The sequence below is a fragment of the Camellia sinensis genome, chromosome 12 (genome assembly GCF_055761805.1).
Source record: "Camellia sinensis isolate YWXY chromosome 12, ASM5576180v1, whole genome shotgun sequence".
NCBI lineage: Eukaryota > Viridiplantae > Streptophyta > Magnoliopsida > Ericales > Theaceae > Camellia > Camellia sinensis.
The window spans coordinates 38,430,835-38,445,918 of NC_138972.1; the positions used below are offsets into that span (position 1 = coordinate 38,430,835).

Consider the following 15,084-nt stretch of genomic DNA (forward strand, 5'->3'; position numbering starts at 1 on the left):
ACAAAAGGCTCGTCTTTTATTTCGCTCAGAATCCGATATATTGGTTTTTTGAACACCGTTGTTATGGCAGTGCGGATTCTCAACCATCTTTTGTCTGGGTCTTCTCCGTTATCTCGTCTGCCACACCCGTTTCTATTCTGCCGATCTACTGTATTGACCTTTGCTGAGGTCTTCTTTTCTGGTACTGTGGTTGTACTAGATTTCGCTTTTGCACGTGCGCCATCCTCTTCTACCCTGATGTACTGATGCACTCTTTCCATCAGGGCCTCCATGGTGAGGGGTGGTGTCATGGTAATCGAATCCCTTAGTCTGTTCCCTACTGGTAGCCCTCTTTTATATTGCGCAATGGCTAGATTAGTGGGGCAGTCTCCAATCTGGTTGAATGTCTCCCAGTAGCGACTGTTGTAAGATCTGAGGGTCTCTTTTTCACCCATGTCGATGGAGAGTAACTGGTCTATCTCCACCGGTGTTTTAGTATTTGTCCGAAACCTCGTTACGAACGCTTCTGCCAATTGGGCCCAGGAGGCCATGCTGCCCTCTGGGAGCTTTTCGAACCAAGTCAAGCCTAGGTCACCCAGACTTGACGGGAAGAGTATGCACATTAAGGCCTCGTTTCGCCTGTACACAGCCATGACTTGGCGAAAGTGGCTCAGGTGTGAATACGGGTCCATCTTCCCTTCATATGTATTGAATTTCGGCTGAAGGAAGCCTGATGGTAGGGGCGCGTTTTCGATCGCTGGGACAAACGGCGAAGTCTGTAGTCTTGCCAATGCCTTGTCCGTTGGTTCGTAGGCCGGTCGCGGTATTGGCATTCCAACCTCGACGCTTCCATGCGTCCGAGGAGCCAACCGTTGTAAGGCCGAAACTCGGTGTGGATCCCTTGCCCTGGCATCCTCCTTGCATCGTGCTTTTTCCTCGAGCACGGTTCGTAAGTCGGATGACCTGGGCAGCTTTGTTTGTCTAGATCTGGTTTGGTGTGAATGTGAAGGCCAATACGTGCTTCCTTCAGTGTATGATCTTTCGGATCTCGTCCTCTCAGACCTGGAGTGACGAGTTCTGGAAGATAAGGAATGAGTGTCGCCTGTCCTGAGGCTTCTGCTCCTTCCTTGGGAGGGTGTAGTATTCCTACTATGATTCTCTGAGTGGCGAGGGGGCGTCTTGTGCTTGCGCCCCTCTCCTGTCGCCACATCTTTAGTCTTCATCTGGCGTTTTAATGCTTCCATGTCCGCCGCCATCTTCTGAATTAGTTCATCTTGTTCCTTCACGCGATCTTCCAGGGCTTGAGGATCAATCCTCCTCCTTTGCCTGTCAGGACTTTGAGAGTGACGAGGGCTGCTATTCCGCCTTCCCCTGCCACTCCTCCTGGAGTTATGTTGTTGGGGCTCTAGATCTGCCATAAGAGGGACAGAGGGTAATCCTTCTCGCCTTGCGCCCCCGTCTGGAGTTAGCCCGTCGACGGCGGACTGCGGTAGTTCTTCAATGTGTGCCATTGATTGAGAAAAGGAGGAGCTTAGTCAAGAGGTTTTTGTTCTTGTCTGTTTGTTCCCACAGACGGCGCCAATTGTACGGGGAGGAAATAATTCTCCTCGTATAATCCTGTTGACCAAGTCCACGCTCCTCCGTACGACGTCGCTTTATCACCTGAAAACACAAACGTGAGCTAGCCGGCGGGTGTGTGCCGGAAACCTCTCCGATGCCTAAGTCAGTAAGCTTGACAAATAGACAAAGTTTTATGCTCTCAGAAAGAATTGTGTTCAAAATTTTTTACCTCCTCCAAGGTGGTGCTTGTGAGCTTTTATAGGTTTCGAGTGGCATAATCCTAGTAGGACTTTTATTTCTCCATACAGAGTCCTCATAGGATTCATACTCCTAAGGATAATGCTTATCCTTTTACACCCTCCCCCACTGCTTAAACCAAGTGGGATGGTTTCCTCCATGGCCGAACTACCATTTAACCGAAATAAAACTTGGCTATACTAAGCCACCGAGTGGACCGAACTCATTCATGGTTCGGTTCTTTTGTCTTCCCTTTCTTATCTCGGCTTTCCATATAGAACCCATAGTACGATTTTAGACCGAACCAGCGACTTTCGACCGGTATAACCCCAAGACCGGCACAACTCCAAGTTGCTTTCGGACAGAAGTACCTCTACAGTCACTGTGCCGAAGTAACTTTGTCCCTCTTATGCCGGAGTAGCTTTGCCTCTCCTCAGCCGGCGTAACCCTGTCTCTCCTGGGCCGGAGTAACGATACCTCTCCTGGGCCGGAATAACCTTGCGGCCTTTTCACCAAGTCTTTGGAACTTTGGGCCACGAAGCCTATCACATAGCTCGGCCCAATTTTTACCAAAAATTACCCTCTCAATAATAACGAAGGACAACACGAAAAATTTCTCATACTCCAGGCACACTTTGCCTCAAGCATCATCAAACAACCTAATGAACTTCACCAAATTTTCTCTCTCTGACTATTAGATTCTTCATCGATATGATCATCCATGAGGCCACTCATGTAAATCTCTTCCAACGTAGTAGGCAACTCGCCCAAATTATCGTCAATGTCAAAAATTGCAGCTCCATATCTTTCACCATCAAGGTTTGACACACTGGGCTGATCATGACACAATGGAACATGTTCCCCGTGGTGCACCCAAGTTCTATAAGAACACACGATTCCTCTTCGAATCAAATGCAGCCATACAACTTGTCGACTATGTTTTGTGCCATTCAAGCAATCAACACATGGACAGCGAATGTCATTTTGGGGGCCTAAATCCTTCGTAGCAAAGTCAATAAATGACTTAACACCTTTTTGGTACTCTTTACTTTTCAACCTATCTTTTATCATCATCCAACTCTTGTCCATTTTTTGAACCCTACGAGTCAAGCAAACATTAACGTAGGAATGGACAACAAATAAACAAAAATACTCAACAATGGAATGATATGGTCGTATATTTTGACTTTTTAGTTGTTTTAATCAAAAAGTCAACACCCAAATGGTACCTAAGTGTGCACCTAGCTCACCCAAGCTCGGAACTTTCTCAAAATTTTATGGTTTTTGATGTTTGTTGAAAGGTTTCGTAAAGACTCGATAAAATAAACCAACATGTCAAAAAAAAAAAAAAAACTAATCTAACCATGTATTAAAAAGGGTTATATGTTATGTGGTTCAATATTTTTTATTTATTTTTTGTGATAAGGACAAACGTTGTAAAAATTGCTAGCATCGAAAAAGTTGTCAAAAAGTTGTTGCAAAGTCGCTAATTGCGGATGGTGGTAAGGTGAATAGATAGGTGAGAAAATTGTTTGATATGTAATGCACACCGTATGCTTTACACAAAATTACATAAGTTTTTATGAATTTACATAAGTGATCTTACAAAAATGCGTAAGTTGAATATAAATTTGCATAATCACGTAAGTTTTCACAAATTTACGCGAATTTGTATTCAATTTATGCATTTTTGTGAGATACTTATGTAAGTTTGTAAAAACTTATGTAATTTTGGATTGAATTACATACGTTATACATTGCACACCGAAGCATTGGCAAGATAGATTACATTTATATATAATTAAGTTTTAGACAAATTAGTATATTTTTGGACAAATGACTGTAAATATAATGTATTCCCTATGTAGAATTTGCCGATGTGATAATTAGCAAGTTGAAATGAATAGACTAATTACATTACATATTGGATTTATCATATTTATTTCCATATCTGTGCTGCCTCTGATTAATGGCCCGTCCAGAATCAGAAATGAATCGGTTCTAAAGTGATCAAAAAAGACCATTCTATCTACATCATCAAAAAAGAAGCATTGCAAAAGAGACTTGATCCATGTGCAACTGTTCATCTTATTTATTTCTAATTTTATTATTTTACTGAACTGATTAATCCTATGATTAATTTATAATTTTATTGTTGATTAGTATTATTTGATCAAAAGATAATTCAAGGAGTCTAAGCATTCAATCACTTTCAATTTTAAGTCAATGAACCTAATTTTTGTCCATGATGCTAAGTCAATTGCATTGACTATATAAACCCAACAATAATATAATAACATCCAACAACCCATCCTCAAAAAATAAAAAATAAAAACAAAAAATTGACAATATGGACATTTTACAAGAACATTTTATTGTCCCTCAATCACAAAGAAATTTCTAACCAAAACCATGAAACCTGAAAAATGGGTCTTACAAGGTAAGTTTGTTCCATTCATACACTAGCTATTTTAGTGGACAAATGAAATCCTTCACAAGGAAAACATACTATAATCTTTCGCATGATGATCAAGCTAAATCTTTATATTGATTATCATAGGGCCTGCTATCAACTGGAAAGGAAATAGCTATCAAACGGCTCTTGACTATCTCAAAACAAGGTCTTAGTGAATTCAAAAGTGAAGTGACTTTGATTGCTAAACTTCAAGACTATAATCTGGTTAGGCTTTTGGGATATTGCATCCATGAAGAAGAAAGAATGTTAATTTACGATTAAATGCCAAATGGAAGCTTGGATTCTCTCATTTTTTGTTTGCCTTCTAGACCTTCCTCTTCTATATCTTGTTTGCTTGAAATTCATATTTGAACAACCAAAGAGAAAATATACTATGATAATGTGAGCCATGACATAAGTCGTTGTTTAATGTCACCAGGTATTCTTGTTCACTTGTTTCTTAATAATTATTCGTCAAACAATGGCATAAGTCATTTTTCAAGTATATCCAAGTAGGTGGTGAAACAAAACAGTAAAAGAAAAATCAATGGCATAAGTCATTTTTCTAATAGATATAAATTTGAAAATCCTATAAATCAATGAAAACCTTAAGTGCCTTTATTCAAAGAGAGTGTAGAAAACACAAGTAAATCACTCAAAAGGGAGAAACAGAGAAAGAGGAAAAGAGAGGGAGAGAGAGAGAGAGAGAGAGAGACAGACAGACAGACAGACACAGGCAGAGATTGTGAGTGAGAGAGGTCGAGCAAGAGAGAGAGAGAGAGAGAGAAGCCTGCAATACGTATACAAAGCATTATATATACATAGACACACACATATTAAACATCATCTTCAAAATTTTTAATCAATTACAGCCACATATTTGAATGAACCCTACAGCAACAATGTCAGAAAATGGGGAAACACAGAAAGGGAAAGAGAGAGGGAAAGAGAGAGAGAGAGACTATGTGAGAGAGCTTGAGCGAGAGAGCGAGAGATAAACGCACAGATAGACTGAGAAGCAGAGCGTAAAAGGGAGAGAGAGAGAGAGAGAGCCTGTGATGTGCCGCTGTGACGGTGGTGATTTGCACCGGAGGCGGTGGCAGTGGCCGTCGCAATGTTGCCTGTACAGTAGGCTACGGTGAGGGGGGTGATTTCTGTGAGGTTTGGTGAGGTGTGTGTATATGATAAACTGTTGTGAAGTTGTGTTGCCTAACAGATCAACGCATGCCCAGCAATAAAAGAATTGGCACGCGTTGAAATTTCAACCTTTAGCGACTAATTTTATTTTTGGTCGGGAAAGGAATCAATTATGCCGACTATAATGCTTTGGTAGCCAAATATCACTCAACGTCGACAAAAATATTAGTCGCCAAACGTCCTCTTTCGCAGCTAATTTATATGTTAGTCGGGAAAAAGCAATATTGCACATTAAATTTATTTTTTGTAACCTAAAGTGTATACTAACAGCGACTAATATCCTGTTTTGTCGCTCAAAATGGAATTTTTTCCGACTAAATTTGAATTTAGTCACCAATAATAAATATTTATCGACTAAAATATTTTAGTAGCTAGATCTTGAACCAACACCGACAAAATTAATTTTTAGTCGCCAAAAGTAGTCGCCAAAGGTGCATTTTGTTATAGTGTGAATTAGTGCGAGATATCTAATTTTTTAATACACCCCTACATATAACAATCTTTTTTAAAAATAAAAAATAAAAACCAACACAACCAAAAATAATAATAATAATAAATTTTGAGAACTCAATCATTTTTCTTTAGGTAATTATCTTGATATTGATATTTGAAAAGTATGAATGTTAGGTCAATTGACCCAAAAAAAAGGAGTGAGCACTTTAGACAAGCATTACGTGTCTTACTTTTATTCCTCCATTTTTGTCTGCCATTGAATATTAGAGTATTTATAATAGATATGTTAGTGGATGTATTAGTATCAGTTGTTAATTGTTTAGCGAATCACAATCACTTTTGTCTTCACACAAGTGTTAATGAGCTAGCCAAACCCAAAATTTAGTGTCAGTGGCTAAACCACAATCAACACACATTGTGGCCAGTCCAGAAAGAGAAAGAGAGAAAAAAGGAAAAAGACCTGACCACCTCTCCCTGACCTATAACTCAGCGCATCAAAAGTGCATCTAAACTGTGCTCTGTGGGACTGATGTAAGGTAGAACACCTCTGCCTCTTACTGTCCCAAGTCTCCTGCCGAACCTTCTGACCTTTCTGCCTGGAGCCCCTCATTTGCTCCTCTTTTGACTGAACGACGGTCTTAAGATGAGCCGTCACCTCCACAACGCATCCGTAGTCCCTAATCATCGACCCAACCACTTTGAAAAGAAGCCCGATCGTCAACCTCATCTTAAACTCAATGCAACGGTGTTCCTTCATCAGCATAAGTTTTGGTGCAAACCTCTACAAACTAGTAAAGACGGCCTCAAACTCGGCCACCAGTGCTTGAGCTTTAGAAACTACTCTCTCAACTTCTCTCTCGCAGTGGAAGTCAAAAACTTGTCCTTGAAGGCATTGACAAAGGCCTCGCAAGTCACCCCAATGTGCCTACGTGAATACTTTTGCCACTAACCCACATATCCCTTCAACTGGAAGGATCCCAGAGTCACTCTTAGCCCATCGTCCTCGATTCCAAGCATCTTGAACGTTTTCACCATCTGTTCCTACCACTCATCCGCCATCAATGGCTCAGTCGGATCTCTTAAAAACTCATCCGGATTAAATCGGAAGAACTCTCCCTTCAGAAACGATGGCCTTGTCTCAGCAACATGGGTTTGGACTTGATTCTCAACTCTGAGAATTTCCATGGATTCTCGTAAGGCACCGATAATCTCATGGAAAAAAGCATCCATGGCTTGTTGACCAACTAGTTCAACCACATTTGCCTGACCAACCCCTTTCTCCTGTGCTGGAATATCATCCGGTAATGTCACCTCCTATTGTCTAGAACTTTCCAAGATGATACTAGAATATCATCTGGTAATGACCTAATGGCTACAAACTTAATACAAATAAAGTCGTAGGCATGTACAAAAATAATTACAAATGACAAAAAAAAGCTCTTGGCTCTAAGTCCTCACAAGCTACAGCCTTGACGGTGTATATCATCAGCACCTGATAATGGTTTTCTACATAGGGTGAGCCAAAGTCTAGTAAAGATACTATAACACAGTGTATGATCTTAATAAGGCTATAAAGTGAATGCATATGTCATGCTAATGCCAAAACATTTTATCTCTTTCCAAAACTATGCCATGCCAGGTTTATATCACAATTCATGAAATCATTTTCTTTATAATAGAAAACAGGGCAGTGGATACAACACTGGGAATCTCTAGGTTGTGTCTGCCAGTAGGCTATAAAAACACTACCAATTGCAATTTTTATCGGTACTAATCGGAAGGCTCGGCATTTAACAGTGCAAGTTTCTGGACTTTCACCAAGGACACACATGCCAACATAGTACCACAACCACACCCCTTAACCAAATTCACCAAGGTATTCACCCATTTTTTTTTCAAAACAACATATGTTTTCAATATGTCAAGTATGCAACTATGCCCAATGCAATGGATGAGAAATTAGTTTCAATTCTACTAATTCTCATGCAATTTTTATAACAATTATAGTTATCATCCACTGATAGCCCAAAACAGATATCTCTAAATAGATAGATAATTTCCAATAAAGAAAAACTTTCCAAAATTTCAAGATGGATGTGATAATGCATATCCAACTCCACTATCATCATCACCATTCCAATTTCATAAAACCCAGCATCATTTCGACTTTCTCTTTACAAAATCAAATATTCACATTTTAGGGCAAAAATCCCATTTTCTTTATAAATCAATTCAAAGGATAAAAATCTACCATTTTATCACAACTCAACCACATTTACAAACCCACAATCATTTCCAAGAAACCATTTTGGAAACGCCTCTGTTGATTTCAAAACCAAAACCCTAGGTTTATCCAAATATCCCCAAATCATAATATTGTTTAGAAAAGCAAATAATCAAGTTAAAAACCATAGAAAAGTATGGAGAAGTCCTTACCTCGAAGCTAGAAGACAAGAGAGAGAGTGTGGAGATATCTCGATGAAGCCGAAAACCAACTTTGCTCAGATTAGAATAAAGCTTTAGGTGAGCTCTACATTTTTATCAAAGGGACTAGGGTGTAGAAACCAATAGATTAAGAGTATTTAGAGGTTAAAGATGAGTTTTAGGGAGAGAAGATCTAGATTTAGGATTTTGAAAAGTTTAGAGAGAGAGATATGAAAAAATGACTCAAAAAGTGATTGTTACGAACTGATATACATGCAGACCGCTTGAGCGACCAAAACACAAATTGAGCGACCAGACACAATAAGTGAGATCGCTCGAGTGAACAAAGTGACTGCTTGAGCAAAGAACACCACGTCCCAGATGTTTTGCAGAGAAAAGGCTAACTGCTTGAGTTCAAGAAAGACCACTCTAGCCAAGGCCGCTCCAGCATAATAAACACCGCTTGAGCGAAGAAAACATCCTCCCAGTACTTTTGCTGACCTACAAATATACTAGAAGTTCTCAAAGACTGCTCGAGCGACCAAAGGACTGCTCGAGCGAACTGACCAAAGTCTGGGCAATAGTTTTATTCAAAAACAAACTCCTGACCTGTACTAAATACAATAAAGACATCCAAACAACCCAAACTCAATAAGGAACAAGATGAATAAGGATATGAACAACGAATTAAGCAAAGGAATCCCAGATCCAAAACAATAAACAAGTTAGGTCTAGACTGGAATCGTTATAACCTCCTCCCTTATGGAATTTCGTGCCAAAAATTTTAAAATCAACACAACAAAATGGTATTTAAATGAACCATTAAAATGATAGCAAATCGAATTCATAACCATGACCTATCCACCGGTCATTTTATTCTCATAACAACGATAAACAAAGTTTTCAATATTGAATATACAGTTGACTTTTTTTTTTTTCTTTTCAATTTGTTTTTTTCCAAAACACAAACAATGTTTTACATTTAACCAACATAACCAGATTTTCATTACAAGTCTCAAACATCAACAAAAAGGTATGGATACTTCTCACGGACTTCCGCCACACGTTCCCAAGTCGGCTCCTCAACCCCGTGGTGTCGCTACAACACTTTTACGAATGGAATTGTCTTTACTCGCAAGATTTGGTCTCGTGTATCTAGGACTCTAACTGGTCTCTCTTTATACGAGGCATCCTCATCTACCTCTAACTCAGTCCAATCCAACACATGTGCCTGATCTGGCACATACTTCCGGAGCATACAGATATGAAACACGTCATGAATTTTGGGAAGTTGTGGCAGGAAGGCTAAATGATAAACTATCTCTCCAACACACTCAAGGATCTCAAAAGGCCCAATAAATCGAGGGGACAGCTTCCCGCTCTTCCCAAACCTCATCAATCCTCGTCTAGTTGATATTTTCAAGAAGTCGTGATCTTCTACCTTAAATAATAGTGGTTTCCTCCTACGGTCGGTATAACTCTTTTGACGACTTTGAATCGAAACCAACCTCTTACGAATATGTACAACCTTCTCCGTCATTTCCCAGGCTAACTCAGGACCTAACATAGGTACGTCACCCACCTCGGCCCAACACACTGGAGATCTACACGATCGACTACATAAGGTCTCAAATGGTGCGATGCCAATACTCGCCTGAAAGCTATTGTTGTAGGCAAATTCCACTAAATGAAAGTGCCTCTCCTATGACCCCTTAAAGTCAAGAACATAACCCCAAAGGATATTCTCTAGGATCTGAATGGTATGCTTAGATTGCCTATCAATCTGAGGATGACAGGCGGTGCTAAAAGTCAACCTAGTGCCCAATGCGGATCTTTATCCGAAATGATAGTCACAGGGACCCTGTGAAGTCAAACTATGCCCCTAACGTCAAGGTCGGTAAGATAATCTACCAAGTCACTCGTGCGTATAGGTGCAAAGTGTGCCTATTTAGTCAATCGGTTAACTATCACCCACACGGCATCATTACCCCGTTGAGTCCTCGGATGACCCACAACAAAATCTATCGTGATATGCTCCTGTCACTTCCACTCGGCAATAGACAAGGGTTGCAACAAACCCGCTAGCCTCTATTGCTCGGCCTTCACTTCCTGACAAGTAAGGCACCTCGATACAATAAAGCTATGTCGCTCTTCATTTCTCTTCACCAAAACTAGCAACTAAGGTCATGATACATCTTTGTGCCTCCTGGGTGCACCACAAGGCGTGAATGGTGAAACTCTCAGAGTACCTCCTCGCTACAAGACTCGGGCATGAAAAGACAGTCAAAATATCTAACACTCGAGCTAGAATACATGTTCAAGCCCTTTCTGTACCTTCTCACTAGATAACTTCTCCCGAATAGACTTCACCTCGTGATCACCCTGTTGTGCTTCTGTAACTTGGCCCACAAGTGTAGGTCGTGCAACTATAGTAAACAAGGCTACAGACTCAATGAACTCGCCATGATGCAAGTCAAACTCGCAAATAATGCCCATTATCTACCATTCCCGGATGGCAATACTAGCTACACTGCTAATGGATTTCCTACTCAAGACATCGGATACTACATTGGCCTGCCCCAGATGGTAGTGCAACTCAAAGTCGTAATGCTTCATAAATTTCATCCATCTTTACTGCCTCAGATTGAAATCTTTTTGTGAAAACAAATACTTTATACTCTTGTGATAAGAAAAGGCCTTTAACCTCTCACCATACAGATACTGTCTCCAAATCTTCAAGGCAAAGATCACTGCTGCTAACTCTAGGTCATGAGTAGGATAGTTTCTCTCGTGTGTTTTCAACTATCGTGAGCCACAAGTTATTACCTTTCCTTCTTGCATCAAGACACAACCCAAACCTTCATGTGATGCATCAAAATACACTAAATAGCCTAAACCCCTCTCCGAAATAATCAACATTGGAACAGTGGCAAGTCTAACCTTAAGCTCTTGAAATGATTTCTCACAAGTCTCGCGCCACACAAATTTGATTTCCTTCATCGTCAATCTAGTCAACGATGAGGCTAATCTTGAGAAATCCTTCACAAAACGTTGGTAATACCTGGCTAACCCCAAGAAACTATGAATCTCAAAGGCATTCTTAGGTTGATCACAATCTTGCATTGCCTCTATCTTAGAAGAATCTACAGTCACCCATTTCTCGAATACCACATGGCTTAAGAAGTTCAACTCCTTCAACCAGAACTCACACTTCTCGAACTTAGCATACAATTTGTGGGCTCTAAGAAACTCAAGTACAACCCACAAGTGTTCCTCGTGTTCCTCCTCAGAGGATGAGTAAGTCAAGATGTCATCAATGAAGACAACCACAAAATAGTCTAGGAACTCATGAAAAATTTGATTCATCAAATCCATAAACAAGGCTAGTGTTTTGGTTAACCCAAAATGCATCACCAAGAACTCGTAGTGACCATACCGCATACAGAATTCCATTTTCTGGATATCCTCCTTCACTCTCAACTAGTGATAACCCAATCTCAAATGTATCTTAGAAAAGTAATAAGACACCTTTAGCTGGTCAAACAAGTCATCTATATGAGGTAGTGGGTACTTGTTCTTAATAGTTACTCGGCTCAGCTTCCGGTAATCAATACAAGTTCGCAATGTGCAATCTTTCTTCTTGGCAAAGAGAGCCGGCGCTATCCAAGGTGAAGTACTAGGGCTGATAAAGCCCTCATCTAGCAATTCTTGTAGTTGAATCTTCAACTTACTCAACTCGGCGGGTGCAAATCTGTATGGTGCCATGGAAACCAGTGTCGTGCTAGGCACTAAATCAATAGAGAACTCAATCTCACGGGGAGGTGGCAAACTAGTGAGATCCTCAAAAAAGACATATAGGTATTCATAAAACTACCCTCAGTAACTCTACTTGGATCACATCACTCATAACACCCAAGAATATAGCAAGAAGAAGACTAAGCTCGCCCCAACCACGCGGATCAAACACTGGCCATAAGGCACTATCAACTCAGTTCCCCAGGTAATAAAAACAATCACCATTCAAGATGCACACCGTAACTCTCTAACGGTAAAAGTCTATAATGCCCTAATAACAAGATAACCAATCCATGCCCAAAATGACATCAAAACTCAACATGTCAATCAACATAAAAGAAAAGGAAATCGGCGACCAACAACCTCTATCGCACAACCCCGACACCCCTGGCCCAATATAACCTCACCACGAACAAGTGACTCTACTTAGAGTGGAGACGCTAACTAAGCCACTTCTAACTCGAAGGCTGATGCAAATGTAGACAAAATGAAAGAATGTGATACACTAGTATCAATAAACACATTGGCTATAGAATTACACAACAATAAGTTACCTCTCACTACCGAATGTGCTGGCAACAAATCTGGCATGGTAACAGCATACATACACCCCGTAGGTCTCTGGTCTACTTGCTCACCTCTCAGAGCATAAGTCTGGTGCAGTGATTGTGCCAAAGAGGCTTCCTAATTAGCCATCGAGGCCTGAGCTGACGGTGTAAGCTAATGGGTCTATGTTTGCCTTGAACCAGAAGCACCAGATGTGCCCCTCAATTGAGAGAAAAACCTTCACACATGCCTTGCCTGCCCATACCGGTAACAGGTAGGCAACTATCCTCTCCCTTGACTGTGGCTCTGAGGACGAGCCACAGACGGTACAGATTGTTGCCTTCTTTCTCTCTATGGGCAAACTAAAGACTTGTGGCCCAGCTGACCACACTTGAAACAATTGATCCAACCTTAACCACCTCTTCCTGACCCAAAACTCGGCACAAGAAAAATAGATGTAGACTATGCTCTGTGGGACTACTATAAGATAGAACTCCTCTGCCTCTTACTGTCCTGAGTCTCCCCCTAAACCTCCTGACCTCTCTACCTAAAGCCTCACATCCGCTTCTCCTTTGATTGAACCATGATCTCAAGATGAGCCACCACTTCCCCAAGGCGTCCGCAGTCCCTAATCATAGACCCAACCATTTCGAAAAGAAGCCTGATCCTCAACCTTTTCTCAAACTCAACGTAACGACATTCCTCCGTTGGCACAAGTTCCAGTGCAATCTTCGACAAACTAGTAAAGGAAATCTCAAACTCGGCCACCAGTGTGTTAAGTTACTTGAGCTTCAGAAACTGCTTTCTCAATTTCTCCCTAGCAGTGGGAGGCAAAAACTTGTCCTGAAAGGCATTGACAAAGGCCTCCCAAGTCACCACAATGTGCCCATGCACATACTTCCACCAATAATCTGCATCTCCTTTCGGTTAGAAGGATGTTAAAGTCACTCTCAGCCCATCATCCTAGATGCCAAGCATCTCGAACTGTTTCACCATCTGTTCCAACCACTCATCCGTCTTCAGTGGCCCATTTGAATCTTGCAAAAACTCATCAAGATTAGACTAGAAGAACTTCGTCTTCAAAAACGATGGCCCTGTCTTAGCAATATGGGCCTAGACTTGATTCTCAACTTTGAGAATGTCCATGGATTCTCGCAAGGCTTCGGCTATCTCATGGGCTAAAGCACCCATGGCTTACTGACCCACTAGTTTGGCTACATTTGCCTGACCAATCCCTTCCTCCTGTGCCGGAATATCATCTGTTAATGGCACCTCCTACCGTCTAGGCCAGTCATGCCTACCACTACCACGTCCATGTCCGCGTCTTGACTGACCAGCATCTACCTTCAGCTGGAATGATGCCAAGGTCACTCTCAGCCCATCGTCCTAGATGCCAAGCATCCTGAATGGTTTCACCATCTGTTCCAACCACTTATCCGGATTCAATGGCTCATTCATATCTCGCAAAAACTCATCCAGATTAGATTGAAAGAACTCCATCTTTAGAAACGATGGCCCTATCTCAGAAATATGGGCCTGGACTTAATTCTCATCTCTAAGAACATTCATGGATTCCCACAAGGCTCTGGCCATCTCATGGGCTAAAGCACCGATGGCCTGTTGACTAACTAGTTCGACCACATTTGCCTGACCAACCCCTTCCTCCTATACGGGAATATTATCCGATTACGCCACCTTTTGCCATTTAGACCTGCCATGCCTACCACCACGATGTCCATGTCTTGACATTCTAATGAAAGTGCCAAAACTAACTCACTCGCATCCTAATGCGATGGACAACAATTAATTCACTCCACATAAGCACGTAGTCATATAAACACATATGAACTTCGTTTCTAGAGAATGATCGTTCCATAACAGAGTTCTAGTTAGAAATTGCAGTGATCAAGTGTTCTTCTAACAGGACTTTTAGAAACTCGTAGACCCAATCACTATCTTAGAAATTAAATTTCATACCAATCTAGTCACATAAGTATGTTATCACATAGCATACTAGGTTTACTTCTAACACAACTAGCATGATAACCCATTGTGATAAAAATCACATCCCACGATCCCAAAATAATCAAACCTGGTAGTTTTGATACCAAGTTGTAACGCCCTAAAATAATAACCATACAATTCTCAACACAGTGACCTTCCGTTCATATGATTTCATTGTACAAGAGGTAACACATACAGTTATACATTCATAAGTCCTAACTATGAATCTATAGCATATGCCATAAGCTAATGATAGGAAATAAAAGTTTAACAGATATATAAATGCCTTAATGGCTACAACTTTCCAAGACGGCTCTTGGTTACAAAAAAAAGGTGAGTTTGAAACTCAATACAAATAAAGCCCTAGGCTTGTACAAAAATAATTACAAATAACAAAAACAAACTCTTGGCTCCAAGTTCACCCAAGCTACGGC

General features: G+C 40.8%; 1 protein-coding gene across 1 annotated transcript in view; it reads right to left on the reverse strand.

Moving 5' to 3' along the window:
• Positions 1–6,922: 6,922 nt before the first annotated feature.
• LOC145803512 (uncharacterized) overlaps positions 6,923–15,084 on the reverse strand; it is a 68,147-nt gene continuing 59,985 nt past the window's right edge. The window contains exons 4-7 of the mRNA XM_082896797.1: positions 11,571–11,785; positions 11,132–11,366; positions 10,640–10,804; positions 6,923–7,195 (exon numbers count right to left, since the gene is read on the reverse strand). Coding sequence (XP_082752923.1) covers positions 6,923–7,195; positions 10,640–10,804; positions 11,132–11,366; positions 11,571–11,785 — 888 coding nt within the window. The remainder of the gene's footprint in view (positions 7,196–10,639; positions 10,805–11,131; positions 11,367–11,570; positions 11,786–15,084) is intronic.